The sequence below is a fragment of the Jaculus jaculus genome, chromosome 2 (genome assembly GCF_020740685.1).
Source record: "Jaculus jaculus isolate mJacJac1 chromosome 2, mJacJac1.mat.Y.cur, whole genome shotgun sequence".
Lineage (NCBI taxonomy): Eukaryota > Metazoa > Chordata > Mammalia > Rodentia > Dipodidae > Jaculus > Jaculus jaculus.
Genome location: NC_059103.1, coordinates 140,930,361 through 140,948,441, shown reverse-complemented (window position 1 = coordinate 140,948,441; position 18,081 = coordinate 140,930,361). Strand labels below are relative to the sequence as shown.

Below are 18,081 nucleotides of genomic sequence, written 5' to 3'. Positions count from 1 at the left end.
GCATCTCACTTAATTACTAAGTAAATGACACTTTTTTTGTTTTCATTTTATAGATGGAACTCACGTGACTTGCTTCCTGTACCACTTGAAGTCTTTTAGGCAAATGCAGGTTCCTCATGCTTTCCCTGTTCCCTTTACTTTCTCTGGACCCTCAACTCTAACATGTCTGACTTTCCAAATATTGTTTAAAGAGTCTCTTCTCACACTAGAATGAAAATCAACTTAAAATAATTTGTCAGGCCCACACCTTTAATCCCAGCACCCAGGAGGCCCAGGTAGGAGGACCGCTGAGAATTTGAGGCCAGTCTGAGACTACATTAGTGACTACCAGGTCAGCCTGGGCTAGATAGAATGAGACCCTGCCTTGAGTTTTTCCGTGAACTCTGAATCTCCAGTGCCTGCCACATGCTTGACTCCCAAAATATATCCTTGAGTAAATGGATACATAAATACATAAGAAGCGTTATTAGTAGTAAATACGAAACAATAAATCCAAACGGACTGCACATCTTCAGCGGGCGGCCTAATGCATGTGGGGATGAGTAGGCAAATATAAAAAGTCCACAAAAAGGGCTGGAGAGATGGCTTAGCGGTTAAGCGCTTGCCTGTGAAGCCTAAGGACCCCGGTTCGAGGCTCGGTTCCCCAGGTCCCACGTTAGCCAGATGCACAAGGGGGCGCACGCGTCTGGAGTTCGTTTGCAGAGGCTGGAAGCCCTGGCGCGCCCATTCTCTCTCTCTCCCTCTATCTGTCTCTCTGTGTCTGTCACTCTCAAATAAATTTAAAAAAAAAAATTTTAAAAAAAGTCCACAAAAAATGTTTAAGTGAGGTAAATAAGTTTTTAATTCTCATGTAATATTTTGGGGGAGGGGTTGATATAGGGTCTCACACTAGTCCAGGCTGACCTGAAATTCACTTTGTAGTCTCACGCTGCCCTTGAACTCACAGCCATCCTCTTACCTCAGCCTCCGGAGTGTTGGGATTAAAGGCCCCCACCACTATGCCCGGCTTGATGCTATGTTTACATCTTACATATCTTACCATGTAACCCTAGTTATTCTCGAACTCACTACTCTCCCCCACCTCAGCCTCCTATGCTGGGAATACAGGTGTGCACCACCACGCCTTGCCTCTCAGATACCCTTTAAGGCAGATGTTCAAAGCCGACTGGGCTGCATGTGTGGTCAGGCAATGGTAGTAGCTACAGATTTTCTGGTAGGTAGCAGTCGCTTACACAACTGCCCATCAGTGTGGAAGCAAGTTTTTGGCACTCAGAACCACGGTGGCAGGCCCGGAAGGCACATGACCGCCAATGCACGGGGGGCGGGGGGGGGGGAGAGGGTTACTCTCGTAAACCAGGAAGCTCGAGCCTCAACCGACTCTTAACTCCCGGCTCGGCTCCGGTCTGGCGGCCTCCGGGCCGCAGGGGGCGCTGTAGGCTTGGCCGGGAGCCGCTAGGCCGGAGCAAGCGGCGTCTCCGGTGCGCATGCTCACCCCCGCTGCGGGCTCGCTTTTTTTTTTTAAATGCTTTTTTTTTTTTTTTTTTTTTTTTTCCGGGCGGCCCCGGCGGCTGCGTACTGGCTGTGGGATGGGAAGTGAAGCCCCAGCGAGCGGCTGCGGCGGCGGGGCTGTGAGGAGCAGCCGGGGGGAGGCGGCGGCGGGGCGGCGGTGAGCAGCTGGAGCGCGCGGAGCCGGGCGGAGGGAGCACCTGCAGGCACAGGCGGCGGCCCCACCATGGCGATTCGCAAGAAGAGCAACAAGAGCCCGCCCGTGCTGAGCCACGAATTCATCCTGCAGAATCACGCGGACATCGTCTCCTGCCTGGCCATGGTCTTCCTGCTGGGGCTCATGTTCGAGGTGAGCCCGCCCTGCTTCTCCACCGCCGGGGCTCCGGGGCTCGATCGTCGGCCGCGGCGTCCGGGAGGGGTGGAGGGGCGCTCGGAGACCCTTGGGTGCCCCGGCCCGGGCCCGGTGCCCGCCGGCGCCCTACCGCCCGCGGCCGGCGCGGCGATGCGGAGTCCTCCCCCGCGGGCCTCTCCGCCGCCCGCCGGGGCAGTGCGGGGTCGGCAGCGCGTCGCCGGGGACCCCCGCCGCCGCCGCCCCCGCCCGCCGGCCGGCCGCGCAGTTCCTGGTTCCCGCGAAGGGTTACGTGGCAGCCGGCGAGGGGCCGGCGGGCGGGCGGGGGCGGCCCGGCGCGGTGGGCGGATCGGGGGGCCCGGCCCATCGCGGCCCTGGGGTATAACGTTCGGCCCGCCCCGGGACTGGGGTACCGGGGAGCCGGGACCCCCGGAGGTACCGACGTGGTGGTGGGGGGGCGTGCGACCCCGACCGAGCGCCGAGGCTGCTGCCTGCGGAGGGCGGGGACCGCCGGGCGCGCGCGCACACACACGCACACGCACACACTCACACTCACACTGGTGGTTTAAACGCTTCCCTTACCACCACTTTTCCCAACTTTCTGTCCTGACACTTCTTGCTTTTGCCTCCCTTAAAGAAACAAGGACTGAGCCATCCTTAACAGCTGTGCCGAGGAGCTGAAGCTGCAGACGAGGAGAATGTCAGGAGTGTGTAAATTCTCTTCCCACAGATCTAGTATTTTGATGACTTATTTAACAGCTGTTGAATGTGGGTAATAAACTTTGCAAGGAGAACCTGTAACATCCTACGGGTTTTTTTTTTCTCCTCCCTCCTTCCCTCTCCAGTACATCCGCCCACTTCTTTTCTTTTCCTTTATAATTTCTATCTACAAGCTTCTGTGTCTCATGAAATGTACCGATTGTTTTGCTTATTTATTATTTTGTTTTCTCTCCCACTGCCATGTAACCTAGTCACAGTAAAGATTTTCATTGATTTTTTTTTTTACTAGTCTGAATTTCCACTGTCTACAACAGTGCTTTAAAGATAAGATTGAAAGTGAGAAAAACTGGGAGGAGAGATTGCTGGTGACCAGAAGTTGAATAGGTTTTGTTTTGCATAAATCGAGCCCATTTAAGGGATTTTTAAAAAGCTGTTACTGGATAACTGACTGCTTTATTTTTGCTTCTCTTGGAATACATTTTTCCTCATAGTGACACATATGGTTGAAGCCACTACCAGGGAGGTAGCAGGTATAGTTGAAGAGAACATAGAAGGAAAACTGACGTGTCACAGACTCACTAGGTCAGCCAAAGGCAAGACTTATCTGCCCTTGATAAAGAAGTGGAAATCGTTTGTACTTCTCACAGCTGCTGTCTCAAGTATCAGACAGTATGGCATGAAAACATCTGTCAGTTTCACAGTGGGGTGAATAACTCTGTGGTAGAATGCCTGCTTTAGTTAATTATTTGTTGGAGATCGAACCCAGGGCCCAGAGCAGGTTAAGGCACAGGTTAGGCAAGTGCCCTGTCACTGACTTATCCCCCCGGTGCCCAGTGCTTGCTTTGTTTAGCATGTACCAAAGGCAGCTGCAGCGTGTGCATGCGCACGCACGCACGCGCACACACACACACACAAATAATAAATTCAGAAGTGTTCAGCATTGTGTGTGTGTGTGTGTATTCCACTTTGTTATTAAAAGTAATACTTTAACCAGAAGTCGTTTGGGGCACATGCCTGTAACCCCAGCACTGTGGACGCTAAAGCAGATGAATTGAGTGCAAGGCCAGCCTGAACTACATAGTGAGTTCCAGGCCAGGCTAGGCTACATAGCAGGGCCAGCTCAAAACAGAAACAAAGAAAAAATAGTAGTGGAGCATAGTGGCACACACCCTTTTATCCTAGCACTCAGGAAACACAGGTAGGTGTATCACCCTGAGTTGGAGGCCAGCCTGGGGCTACATAGTGAATGCCACATCAGACTGGCCTAGAGTGAGACCTTGCCTTGAAAGAAAATAATAAGTACTTTTACGTATACATTGAACAATTCTGTGTTACTTGCTGTATTCCATCTCTATATAATAAGAATTCCTGACTTTAAACTAGCTTTTCTTAGCAAGACAAAGCTGAAAAATGAGAAAAAGTTTCTGCCAGGTGTGTTTTTACATTAATTCTGAGAACCACTTTATTTTGGTATTATTCCCATTTGTTAATGGTGAGGAGCCCCCCCCCCCCACACACACACATATCCACAAAGGTACTCAGTGGAGCATGAGACTCTTAATCTCGGGGTGTGGGTTTGTGCCCCACATTGGGTGCCAAAAACTTTTTTTAAAATAAAAAAATGTCCTAACTTTAAAGACCTAATTTAGGGGTACCATAATCTGTAAAGCATATTTATAATACTTTGAATAAAGTGAAATAGAAATTAAAAATTCTGACACTTAAATACTATAACTTTGTTTTTATGTAACTGTTTCAGTCTTTTGCTGTATTTACCAGTTGAATTTCACCACTCATACCCTTTTTTTATTCTTTTTTTATTATATATATACATTTTTTTATTGACAACTTCTATACTTACAGTGAGAAAACCATGATATTTCCCTCCCCTCCCCCACTTTCTCCTTCATAGCTCTGCTCTCCATCATATCCCCTCCCTCTGGCCATTAGTCTCTCTTTTAATTTGATGTCATCATCTTTTTCTCATCCATTATGAGGGTCTTGTGTGGATATTGCTAGGCACTGTGAGGTCTTGGATATTGAGGCCAAATTCTTTCTGGACAGTTCTACGTAGGGAGTGGTACCCTTCCTTTGGCTCTTACATTCTTTCTGCCACCTCTTCTGCTGTGGACCCTGAGCCTTGGAGGGTATGAGATGTTTCAGTTCTGAACACTTCTCTGTCCCTTCTTCTCAGCATTATGTTGCCTTTTGGGTCATTGCCACTGAAAAGAGAAGCTTCTCTAATGAGAATTGAGAGTAACATTAATATATGAGTATGTACATTAAGTGTAGTGATTTCAGGGCACTTTTGTGAGAGTAATATGTGCATTTATCCAGACACGAGCAGGCTACATACCCCTAAAGCTCATGACCTCTCCTGCTATAGGCTTTTGATTAGGTTTTCACTACCAGGCATGTATTCCCTCCCATAGAGTGGGCCTTCAGTCCAATTAGAGAGTAGTTGGTTTTCCCCAGAGCAGACATGCCACTATTGTACTTGTTCAGACATTTGGCCTATCTGGCCACACTTGAGGCTTCCAGTATCCATTGTTTTCACCACTGATGACTTCTGTCTCCCATAAGACTACATACAGTGCAGCTTTTTCCAGCTTCCAGTTGGCTGGGCTACAGGGAGAAGGTTTTTTCTGCTCAGCACCACCTTGTTTTCTCAATGACTTTGCTGCTCAGGCATGTGACATCTTCAGCAATAGGATCTTACCATCTCTTTCTCATGGGGAACCAAGGGCCTTGGCAATAGCCTATAATGCTTGGAGGCAGCATAGACATCCCTGGCCTATGACTCCCATCCCAGGCACTGAAAATTTTCTAGTAACAATCTATGGCTTCTGGATGTGCCATTATTTTAAAAAGTAGATTTTCATGTGTCTTATTCAGAATATCTTGAATTTTGATTGATGCCCCCCAATCTTTCTTTTATACAGTCTCTTCCCCTGACCTTGTTTAGGCCTTTCCCCTCCCTGTAATCTGTTCTTCAACTTACATATATACAGTACCATTCTCTTAAGACCTTCCTTCTCCTCCCTCCCTTATAGCCTTTTTCTAGCTTATGGGCCTCTGCTACTGATTATTGGTTCCGTTAATGATCTTTTTTTTTTAAGTATGTGAATTTCCACCTTTATGTCAATAGTAGTGTTTTTGTTAAATTTATCTATGTATTTTTGCTTTTTTGAAGTAGGGTCTCACTCTAGTTCAGGCTGACCTGGAATTCCCTCTGTAGTCTTAGGGTAGCCTTGAACTCACGGCAGTCCTCCTACCTCTGCCTCCTGAGTGCTGGGATTAATGGCATGTGCCATTTATTTACTTGAGTGAGAGAATATGGGTGTGCCAGAGCCTCTTGACGCTGATAATGAACCTCAGACATGCACCATGTCCTGCATCTGGCTTTCATGGCACTGTGGAATCAAATCCAGGTAGGCAAGCTTTGTAATCAAGTGCCTTTAGCCAGGGAAGAGGGAAGTCTGTACAAATTATTCACTTTTCTTAACATATGTTAAAACTGAGGCTCTAAACACATGCTGTCTGATAGGGAAGGTAGCAAGTTGATGAGCTTTGCTGTGTGCTTTTTGAAGTAATTGCTGTTGAATCTCAGTTAATATAATTACAGAAGTACAGCATGTGTGCTGAAATAACAGAGAAGTTGGTAGGTTACTGAGCTGTTGAGCTTTTGTGTAGTATGTTGAAGAAATGCGAGAGGGTTTATGGTGAACTCAAAGCGGAATGGCAGACTGTACTCTAGGCACATGAAGCAGGTAGCTGGGCTAGAAAAGTACGGACTTTGCAGTTAAAGGGATCCTTGTTCAAGTTGGGTCATTTGTGTATTTGCTTCTTTGTCTGTCAAATGAGCCTTATTGGATTAATACCTAGTTTCCTGTTTGGCCTACTAGAAGGTATTGGGACTAGGGAGATGGCTCAGTGGTCAAAGGTACTTGTTTGTAAATAAAGCCTGTTGGCCCAGATTCAGTTTCCCCAGTACCCAGTAAAGCCAAATGTACAAAGCGACCCATGTGTCTGAAGTTTGTTTGCAGAGGCAAGAAGCCCTAGTGTACCCATACTCACCCTCTCTCTCTCTCTCCCTCCCCTCATCAAATGACTAAATAAATATGTTTAAAAAGAAGGTATTGTGCTGAGCATGGTGGCGCATGCCTTTGATCCCAGCACTCGGGAGGCAGAGGTTCACAGAGGCCAGCCTGAGACTACATAGTGAATTCCAGGTCATCTTTGCCTAGAATGAGACCTACCTGGAAAAAAATCAAAGTTAAAAAAAAAAGAGAGTTATTATTTCTTCTTGGAAATCATTTTTATTTGTTTTTGTTTTTTTTTAGCCATTATCTGTCTACATATACAAATATAATTAATGACTTCGTGTTTGAGCTAGGCAGATTTAAACAAAGAATGTGAGAAGGAGGTGGGTGTGGAGTATATGCCCTTAGTTCCAGCCCTGGGAAGACCTTGAGTTTGAGGCCAGCCTGGGGTGACCAGCTACCTGGCAGTTCTAGGTCAGCCTCAGCTAGAGTCGCAAACCTGCCTGGGGGGTGGAGGGAAGATATGAAAATACTGAGAAGCTTTCCTTCTAAAGGAAGTGACTTTCCCAATTATTTCCAGATACAGGGTCACGAATCTATGGGTTGTTTGCCCCTTTCAGGTTTGGGGGATATTTACAACTGCAGTTGTCTAAGTATAGTTTAGAAGGTTTTATTTTTAAACATTGCTGTCTTAATGACATTGTCATTGCTTTTCTCACTTTTTAAAAATAATTTATATACCCTGGTGAAGTGGAAAGGCGTTGACTTCCTGGGGAACACAGGTGTGTAGGTTGCCACAGACTAGCAAACGATCCAAATTTATGAATGCGAGGTCACAAATGCCGCAATATTTTTTGAGTGGTAGTAAGTTAGATCTAAATAAATAAACTGATGTATCTTACTATTTTATCTGCCTGAAATGCGAGGCTTGGGATACCTGGAAATGACAATGAGAATGATTTACGAGTTCATTTTCCTATGCATTTTTGGGGAAGGTGCATAACTTGTATTTTTCCTCCTCTCATTTTGTTTCATGTCACATGTTAAACCAGCTGGAGGCCAGATTTTAATTTTATTTGGAGGCCTAGCGTAAAGGATAATCTAATTCTTGTTGCTTTTAAAAATTTGGTACTATATTTATCTTTGAAGAGTTTCATTTGTTGTTTATAAAGGGTTCTAACACAACATTTTCTTCACTGTGGTATTAAGTGACCTCATATTACAAACCAAAAACAGGGATATATGGGGGCCGAGGGGAAGGGAGAGTTTATATGACGTCTAAACAAAGTGTAAAAGGTAAATGAAAGTTAGTAAGCAATCAACTTTGCTAAAAATAATCACATGAAAGTTGTTTTACCCTGGAAATGCGCGCTGCCATTCTCTAGTAAATGTGAACAGCCCAAACCTTAAAGCAGTAACTTTATTGGACTTTTCTGTTCAACTTGTCTCCAGTTCCTCACTTTAGTGGCCATATTCTAGACTGTTTCTCATCACCCAGGCCGATTTCTCCAGATCTTGAATTCCAGGGTGGCCGAGTTCAGGGATGACCTGCTTGTAACTCATCTCCTCATCTTGCTGCCACGGAGCCACTTCTGTTCGTAGACCAAGCTCTTCCCTGTCCTCCTGTGTCTAGTGTCCTCACTGCTTTCTGTTGCCTCCTGTAGACTCTAGGGAATGCCCTCTGTCCACAGCAAGAGATGTTCTAACATTCCCAGTGGATGCCTGAAGCATATCTATTACCACACTCTGGATGCACTAGGATTTCTCACATGCATACATACATACCTATGATAAAGTTTAATCAGAGAATAAGAACCGTGATAATAAAATAGATAATAAAATAGAACATTTATATTGTAATAAAGTGACATGAGTGTGACCTCGGTGTCCTGTCATACTGTGTTGACCTGTCTCGCCGTGATGTTTGATGGTACATGGTGAGTCTAAGTGAGGTCAGCGACGCAGGTCTTGGACTACAGCGTAAGGGTGGCATGAACACAGTGCTGCCAGGGCAGCCACTGACAGGCCGGGCATGTGCACAGTGTGAATACACTGGACAAAAGGTTTGGACGGTGAGTCAGCACAAGGTTTCATCACTATTCTCAAAAAGATTTTCATATAATGTGTTCATACTGTTCTTCTGGAAAACTGAAACCAAAGAAGTGAAACCATGGATAACGAGAGGGGCTGCTGTTTCTGCCTTGGCTTCCTCTCTTCTCCACTCCTCTTCTTCCTCCTCTTGCCCTTTCACCTTTTGGTCACTTTCCATGTCTTTGTGACCCAGGCTAGCCCCCAGTTCATGATCGCGCTGGTCTCCTGAGTGCCGCAATTGCAGACACACCTGCTGTTTCTGCCTTTTCTGTCTGTGTCTCTCAGTTCACAGTGCTGAGTTACTAGAAAAAGTCATACGTGCATGCTGATATTACTGATCACGGTTTTCATCTCAGTGAAGAATGACACCCGGTGATCTTTTTGCTTTTTCTAGTCATCTCCTTTCCCTGTGACTCATGACTCAGGTCTCCAATGTGATATTGCCTTTTCTCCCATAGGGAAAATTGAGAGTCTATCAAATGTTAAGTTTGGCAAGATGGTACATTCACGTAATCTTAGGATTTGGGCCACTGAGGGAGGAAGATCTGGAGTTCAGGCTAGCCTGGGTAAAGATTTCTTCAGCTTCTTGCCATTTAAACCCACTTTTCTCATTCTCTAATACCAAAATTCAGATTGCTCCAAAATCTAGAGCTTTTTGAACACCAGCGTGAGTCCACAAGTGGGAACTTCCACACCCAACTCTTGACAAATGACAGTCAGACCACAGGGGCCCTGAAAGTATTTTTGAAACTACCTTTAGGCTCTGTGTATAAGGTATATATGAATCAGAAGTGAATTCTGTTTAAACTTGCGTTCATTCTCAAGACACCCCATGGCATATGTAGAACCTCCAAAATACTGGGGGGGGGGTAGCCAAAGTAGTGCTTTGGATTTTATATTTTATTTGTGGGGTTTGTTTTATTTTGAGGCAGTCTCACTCTAGCCCAGGCTGATCTAGAACTCACTGTATCACCCCAGACTGGCCTTGAACTTCAGGTAATCCTCCTACTACAGCTTCCTGAGTGCTGTGACTAAAGGCATGTGCCACCATGCCTGTTCAAAGTACTTGGATGTCAATAATTTAGGGTACAGGACAAGCTAGGAAGAAACGTTCAAGAGGGACTGTCATACACTCTCTAACATATCTTTCCAATCCTCAGTCCACTGTCCTGTGTTTAACTTCTTTTTCCTAGCACTACCCTTGCCCCTGTATAAACTCTTTGTGTCCCTTTGTTCCCTGATAACAACACAATCTCCACTTGGCATGTGCTAAGTACAATTTCGTCCCATGTGGGACTTTGGTTGACTGCGTGCTGAGTACTCCTTTTCATACTTTTTGACATCACACAAGCTGTAACCAGTGGTGACTTCTAAAGTGATCTGGTCTGTCACACTCGTCCTGTGACATCTTTGTTGAAACTGACTTTGTTAATCCAAACCTGTTTTGAAGTATCTCTCTCTTAACTTTACGGGTTCTGGCTCTTCATTCTCTTTCTGTCACTACACATTTCTTCTTAGTTATTAACATTCTATTTTCTATGGACACAGCATATTTTGGTACCCTCTTTCCCCACGTCCCTGCTCCCATTCCTCTGGGGGAGCCCTTCCCAGTTCGGTTGCAAGTATTCCCCATGGAGTTGTGGGTTATGCGTTATGGGAGCAGCAATCGGTTTTGTGGGGGAGGCAGTGCCTCTGAGCATGATGTCTTAACCTGTGGCTCTTACAATCTTTCCTATCTCTTGTACAAAACTCCCTGAGCCATAGTAGGTGAGTTTTAAGTCTACTCCAGTGATGAGCTCTTAGGAGCCTCTGGATCTCTGCTTTGGTAGGTGTTGAGTATCCTCAGAGTCTGTCACCTTCACCCTGGTGCTGATTGTCAGGTTCACCATGGAAGCAGCACTCTTGCTTGTCTCCCCAATTCCTCTGTGGTTTCAGCTGTGGCTCAGCTGAAGTGTGAGAGGTAGTTTATCTTCCTTGGGTCTTGCTACCTTCTGAAAAAGAAGAACAGATTCTCCAACAGAGAGTGAAGTCAACATAGTTTAAATGGGATAAGCATTATTAATTTAGGGAGAATTTGATGTATATAACACTTCTTTTAGCCAAAGACTAGTGAGAGCTTGACACTGGAGAGCATAATCTTTGTCTCCATAGGATTCTGATCTGGTTCCCAACTTCAGATATGGGTTCCTTTACATTGATTGGATCTCTTAGCCACTCAGAAAGCTGTTGGCTACCCACCAAAGCTGTGTGCCTCTATTCTACTGGTGTGTACAACCTGTCAGGGTGTTTGCTTATGAGTAGCTTAGACCTCTGGTTGCTTAGACTGTAGGTGGCCACTTTCCCCCACAAGCTCATGTAGCGCTTTCCACCACTAGACAGGCTGTCAGGGAACTAACTGGCTTTCTTCTGGATTCCAGCCAGGTCTCTCCATGCTCTATGTCAGCAGCATATAGTGTCTTCAGCAAAAGGGTCTTAACTTTTGCCTCAGGTGTGTAATCAAGTGTTTTGACAGAAGCCTGTTTTGTTGTTGGGGTCTTTCTGACAGCTTATTGTGGGTAGCAACCTATTTCTGATACTGGGAGTTATAGGCCAGAGACCAAAAAAAAAAAAAAAAAAAAAAATAAGATTAGGCTTCATCTCACCCTCTACAAGGCCCATCTTCTCAGGTGCTCCCCTTATTCCTATTGAAGGTTATATGTCTATTAGTCCATCTCCAAGGATAAAGGTTTCTGTGGTACCAATTCAGTTTGGATTTAGTTTTGTTTGTTTTCTGCCACCCTCCCCTTGCCCTCCCCCCAATCCCTTCCATCCCGATTGTCTGGGCCTTGAGGTGTCTACCCAGTATGTCAGCAACTCCAGCCGGTCCAGGATAGGACCTGCAGATGAGTGACACCATGTGGCATTTGACTTTCTGTGATTGTGTGAGCTCACTGAGTATGATCTGTTGTTCCAAGTCCTGTTGTTTTTTTTTCTGTGTGTGTGGTATGTGCACGTGTGTGTGGTATGTGCACGTGTGTGTGGCATGTGCACGTGTGTGCATGCATACAGAAGCCAGAGGAAGACACTTGCTCATCATCATATTTCCTTGAAATGATTCACTGAAACTGGAAGAGGACTGGCTGACCAGCAAGCCCCACAGATTTCAGGTCTCTACCCCCCTCCACATGCACAGGCCTGGGGTTACGCAGGGTGTCTACGTGGGTGCTGAGGGGACAGAACTTTGGACTAACAAAGCTCTCATAGACCTTCATGTTTACGCAGCCAGCGCTCTTAGCCGCTGTACCATCTCCCCAGCCCTGAAACTCGGATCTTTAGCTAGGATCTTTCCCTGTATTCTTCATTTCATTAGTAGTATTTTTTACCAATTCGTTGAGACTATAAACATCAATAATCCCTAGTGCCTTCTCTTTTGCTTATTGAGCCTTAAATTGTGTCATTAAGTGCCTCTATCCCACCACCACTGCCTTCGCTCAGGCCTTACTAACCTGCTCATAGTCTCTTGTAGAAGTCGTACATATGGCTTGCATGCTTACTCTAATTGGTCTTTTTTTTTTTTTTTTATTTGAGAGCGACAGACATAGAGAGAAAGACAGATAGAGGGAGAGGGAGAGAATGGGCGCGCCAGGGCTTCCAGCCACTGCAAACGAACTCCAGACGCGTGCGCCCCCTTGTGCATCTGGCTAACATGGGAGCTGGGGAACCGAGCCTCGAACCGGGGTCCTTAGGCTTCACAGGCAAGCGCTTAACTGCTAAGCCATCTCTCCAGCCCCTAATTGGTCTTTTGTCTGATATTTATTCATTAAAATTGTTCAGCTGCCTAGTATGTTCCTGGTCCCACACTCAGTTCTGAACATACTGTGACAGGAAAGATAACCCAGGCTCTCTAGCCTGTGGAGCATCTTTAGTGATGAGTAAGATAGGAAGGAGCACAGTCACACTCGATTATGTGGTTAAAGGAAAAGACCACATGTTTGTCTCTGAGATACTCTGCCAAGAACGTGTCTACTCAAGGGAGAAAGAAGTTTTCCTTGAAGAGATGTGATTGAACTGAGCTCTAAAAGGAAAGGTTTCCCAACAGTCTAAGGTTTCCGTGGAAGGCCAACAAGCAGGAGGAAATGGTTTGAGCTGAGACCGTAGAGGCAGAAGGGCGGGTTGAAGGCCATGTTATCCTGGAAAGGTAGGAATCCAGTGAAAGATTTGTAGTGGGTAGAGTGGAGAGCATGCAACATAATTAGATCATTGTGCGTGGAGTGTGGAGAGGCCAAGGGGGCGTGAGCAGTACTTGTAGTGGACTACATTTTGCAGTCTTTCTTTCTAAAGAGCATAAACACCCCTCCTTAAAATCCTCAGTCATGATAAAATCAGGTGCTTTCTCACGGCGCTGATGTTTCGGGACTTTTCTTCTACCTGTCCCTGATGTATGTGCTGCACACCTGCCCTTAGATTTACTGTGGCTTTACACCATCAAGTGTGCCTGTACGCCCTCTTCCTCACCCCTGGTGCGACTTGTGAACCTCAGCAAGACGGCTCCAGCACCACTACCTGTGAGAAGCATTTCCAGAACAGCCAAGTTCACCCTTTCTCCTGAGTACACACAGCGTTTGCTGTTGGCACTGGCTCTGCAGTGTTCTCTTGTCCTGCTGGGACTGAGCTCCTCGTCATCAGGGATGTTCCATTCATCCTTGCTTGACTCTTTCGTGCATGGCACTGCCTCTGGTGCCAGTAAATGTTGACAGTACAGCTGTGGACCTCTTAGCCAGGTGTGGGGATTAATACAGATCCTTCATCTGATCCATCTTTCTTTTGTTTATTTTGAATATTTTTGTTAATTTGTTGGTAAGCAGAGAAACAGAGAGGGAAAGGGTATGCTAGGGCATCTAACCACTCCTAACGAACTCCAGACGCATGTACCACTTTGTGCATCTACCTTTACGTGGGTATTGGGGATTTGAACCTACACTGTCAGGCTTTGCCAGCAGGTGCCTGTAACTGCTGAGCCATCTCTCCAACCCCTGATCCATCTTTCTTATCTCCACTCTGATCTGCTTTTTAAAAAATTAATTTACAAATAACATTTCTCATGTATGTGTGTACATGTTCATGTGATTGTGCACCGTGTGTGCAGGTGGGCATACATGTATGTGTGTGTGCATGTGGAGACCACAGGGTGAGGTTGGGTATCTTCCTCAGTTGCCCTCCCCCTTATATTTTAGACCTGGAATGCACTAATTCAGCTAGACTAGCCAGCCAGCAAGTCCCGGGGTTGTTCTTTCTCTGCCCCCCAGCTCTGGGACTGCACCCACACATCACTGTGGCTCCTGGCTTGTACCAGGACACTGGGGGGCAGAACCCAGGTCCTGACATTTGCATAGCAAGCGCTTGACAGAATGAGCCATCTGCTAATCCCCAGCATTTTTCTTCATAGGAATTTTGTGTTTACTGTTCTATGATAGAGAATCCTTACTTCAAAAATTTTTGTTTATTGGAACTAAACTACCCAAATCTGACGGTCAGGAGTTCCCACTGTTCCTGACAAGGTACCACAGGAGGTAGGGTGCTTTGGCTCTTAGAGTTGAGGATAAATTTTGTCTGTTTTTTTTTTTTTTTTTTTTTTTTGCTCCTGTTTACTTGGCAATGAGTCACAAATTTACTTGATCTTTTTCCTTTTTTTCCAGATAACAGCAAAAGCTTCTATCATCTTTGTTACCCTTCAGTATAATGTTACCATCCCTGCAGCAGGTAGGTTGTTTTCCTGAACACGGCTGGAGCTGGCTAGGATAGTGGCACCCTCTGCAAAGTGTGAACGCTAAGCTCGGCAGGAATCTCCACGAGTCTCACTCATGATGAGACTTTATGTTATTTTGATGATTTTTGTAATACAAAATCTGACATTTTGAATTTTTTTATTCAGCGACTTACATGAAATGTAGTTTTTATATGTTTATTATTTATTAAATATTTTTGTGAGCCGGGCGTGGTGGCACACGCCTTTAATCCCAGCACTCGGGAGGCAGAGATACGAGGATCGCCGAGAGTTCGAGGCCACCCTGAGACTACATAGTGAATTCCAGGTCAGCCTGAGCCAGAGTGAGACCCTACCTCGAAAAACCAAAAAAAAAAAAAAAAAAAAAATTTGTGAATGGTCTCAAAAGTCTTCCAAAAACCTTTTTGTTGCTTTTCATAAAAATTTAAGAACAGATATTTTAAAATTTATTTCGTATCTTACAGCCAAGGTGTCAAGGTTCAGTTTTCTGGCCTGTAAGCTATATTTGAAACTAGAATAATCCATTTCAACTTCCTTTACGTTTTTTGTTTGTTTTTCCTCTGGCGGTTTTGATTAGAGCGAATGTCAGTAAACTCTAGGAATTACCAAGTAATCATATCCAAACTATACTTTTATTTCCGAATTATGCTGTATGAAACTTATGTTGTTATGGGAAGTTGCTTATAGTAAACACTACAGTAGGATTCACTAGTATGAGTGAGTGAATAGGGTATGTAGAGTGAAAGACCAGGATATGTAGTTAATGAGTTGTGAACAGATTCAGGGAAGAAATCTGCTTTGAGGTTTTCTATTTCAAATGTAAGATCAGATATACAACCCTGAGGTTTTTTTGTTGTTGTTGTTGTTAAATGTAGCTTTTTAAACATTTGATTTACTGGTTTACATAAACTATGCTGTTGTTTTAGTAAGAGTATGTTAGAATAAACTTTTACATAAATGGTCCCATACTCAAGACTCAAGAACTAGGGTCAGCAGTTCACAAATACTTTATTAGAAAGTATTTCTAATAGAAAAATTTCTTTAGAAAAATTAAAGCAATTTTAAGAATATGCTGTCAAATTTGGAAATAGAGATAGGAAGTTTCACAAGTTCTCAGAAAGGTAGGAAATAGACCAAACATCACTGTCATTGTGACCTACCCACCTGGAGGCTATCAGTTAATTGAGTGTGGCCTCCTGTCACATTATTTGGTCTTTGACGGCTGTAACTAACATGTGTTGAGTCTTTGTAAGTAATTTCTGAAGCTTTGGACTTCACAGTAGCCACCGCCTCCGATTTGGTACTCACTGAGGTCACGATGTGCAGGAGCAAATTATTGTGGTATTTTATAGAACTGTTCAGCTGGATTAGTCTTCTGCTTGTTTTCATAACTGTGTTGTACTTGGTGCTGTTTCTATAATCTTACATATATTTTTGTGTGTGTGTGTCCTTTTTGGCCTTCAGAAGAACAAGCTACTGAATCAGCGTCCCTTTATTACTATGGTATCAAAGATTTGGCTACCGTTTTCTTCTACATGCTAGTGGCGATAATTATTCATGCCATAATTCAGGAGTATGTGTTGGATGTAAGTATACATTCTCAGAAGTCTATGTTTTATAAAATATTAGCTCTTCATACCGTGATAGTTATATGCTATGTATATTTTATAATTCATTTCCTAATTACTAATAGTTGCTTTTCTTTTTAGAAAATTAACAGACGAATGCACTTCTCGAAAACGAAGCACAGCAAGTTTAATGAATCTGGTCAGCTTAGTGCATTCTACCTGTTCGCTTGTGTTTGGGGCACATTCATTCTAGTCTCTGTAAGTCTGCTTGCCAGTCAGCATTGTTCTTCTGTCTCATCTAATAGTATGTTAATGAACTAGAACCAATCACGAGTTCCAATAATTATCCTCTTAGTTTTTATTAAGCAAAAAATGCTAAGCTGTTCAGTATTTCAAAAAGCCTTCCACATTTTCCATCATAAATTTGTTATATCTTGAAGGCATTTATAGGTATCTCTGTGTTCACAAAAAGCATAAAATTTCAGTGACTGTCATCTCTAGGTCATGTGAGCTGTAATATTTTCTGTCATTTCCTCCCTTAGAAACAGTCCATTTGCTTTCCAGACAGTTTAAAATGTGTAAATTTTCGGGCAAGACAGCCCCTTTTATTCTCTCACTCTAATGAGGAGAGTGAAGGCAGTATCTGCTTTTGTATTAAATGACAATACCTTACTTTATATCCCTTTCCCTGGTTTACATTCTTTTGAGATTGCTAGGCACATCATCCTTTCAAATCACCATGCCAGAAATGATAACAGACATAGTTTCAGAATCCAACACTCAACATCACCAATAGATTATAACTCAGTTTTACAGTAGTCATGTACCCATTTTATCTTCTGATTTAATACAGGTAAATTTTTGTGTAAAATTTTCAGTTTTTTTTTAAATAGCATAAGGGTTATATTTCTGTGAGAAAATATTCTCGTTAAATATATTCTTTCCTACAGAAGTTGTTAAAGTCACTTTAGTTTTGGAGGAGTTGTGCTGTGCTTTATTACAAATGTACTAATTTTCACTGAATACGTCCTGTGATCTAAGGAAAAGATTAGGATGGTGCTTTATGGATATGAACTTGGTAGCATTGTGACCTGCTCTGGTTACATAAGACAAAATTTATCCCTTCTATAGCTTGCTCCTCCTCTGTTAAGCCCCGTCACTGTTTTGGCCTATGTTGGTTTGCTCACATGTGTATGTGTGTTTTGTTTTGTTGGGGTTTTTTTTTTTTTTTTTTTTTTGGTTTTTCAAGGTAGGCTTTCACTCTAGCTCAGGCTGACCTGAAATTCACTCTAGTCTCAGGATGGCCTTGAACTCATGGCAGTCCTCCTACCTCTGCCTCCCAAGTGCTGGGATTAAAGGTGTGAGCCACCATGCCCGGCATGTGTTTGTTTTTTGTTAGTTTTCTTTTCTTTTTTTGCTCTGCTAGATTGGAACAACCCTTGAAAATCAAAAATTACATTTTACTTGCCTTTATTTCTCATGTTGATTTTTACTTTTGTAAAGAAAGAAATTCAGATTGTATTTAAAATAAGACTTTTAAGCTGGGTGTGGTGGTGCATGCCTTTAATCCCAGCACTCAGGAGGCAGAGGTAGGAGGATCGCTGTGAGTTCAAGGCCACTCTGAGACTCCATAGTGAATTCCAGGTCAGCCTGGGCTAGAGTGAGACCCTACCTCGAAAAACCAAAAAAAATAAAAATAAAAAATAAAGTAAAATAAGACTTTTGATTTTGGTGTGTTCTTTGAAACTGGATATGGGAAACTGAATGTTTGCATGATGCTTAGACTAATTTTCATGTCTTTCAGGAAAACTATATCTCAGATCCAACAATCTTATGGAGGGCTTATCCCCATAACCTGATGTCGTAAGTCTGTTGTTTGCTCTCTTCCTTCTTTCTTTCTTTTTCTTTGCTTCTCTCTCTCTCTCTAAAGACTTTTCCTTACTACAAACTATGATCATTTCACAAATAAGCAGAATTCATTCTGGTTCTTTTTAGGACTTGAGGAAAATTCATAAAATAGATGAAGGTGTGTCTCCATGT

The 18,081-nt window shown here is 43.9% G+C and overlaps 1 protein-coding gene across 1 annotated transcript in view; it reads left to right on the top strand.

The window, feature by feature from the left end:
* Positions 1-1,655: 1,655 nt before the first annotated feature.
* Tram1 (translocation associated membrane protein 1) overlaps positions 1,656-18,081 on the top strand; it is a 38,773-nt gene continuing 22,347 nt past the window's right edge. The window contains exons 1-5 of the mRNA XM_004653295.2: positions 1,656-1,855; positions 14,385-14,448; positions 15,938-16,059; positions 16,183-16,299; positions 17,846-17,904. Of these exons, the coding sequence (XP_004653352.1) occupies positions 1,733-1,855; positions 14,385-14,448; positions 15,938-16,059; positions 16,183-16,299; positions 17,846-17,904 (485 nt within the window). The 5' untranslated portion in view covers positions 1,656-1,732. The remainder of the gene's footprint in view (positions 1,856-14,384; positions 14,449-15,937; positions 16,060-16,182; positions 16,300-17,845; positions 17,905-18,081) is intronic.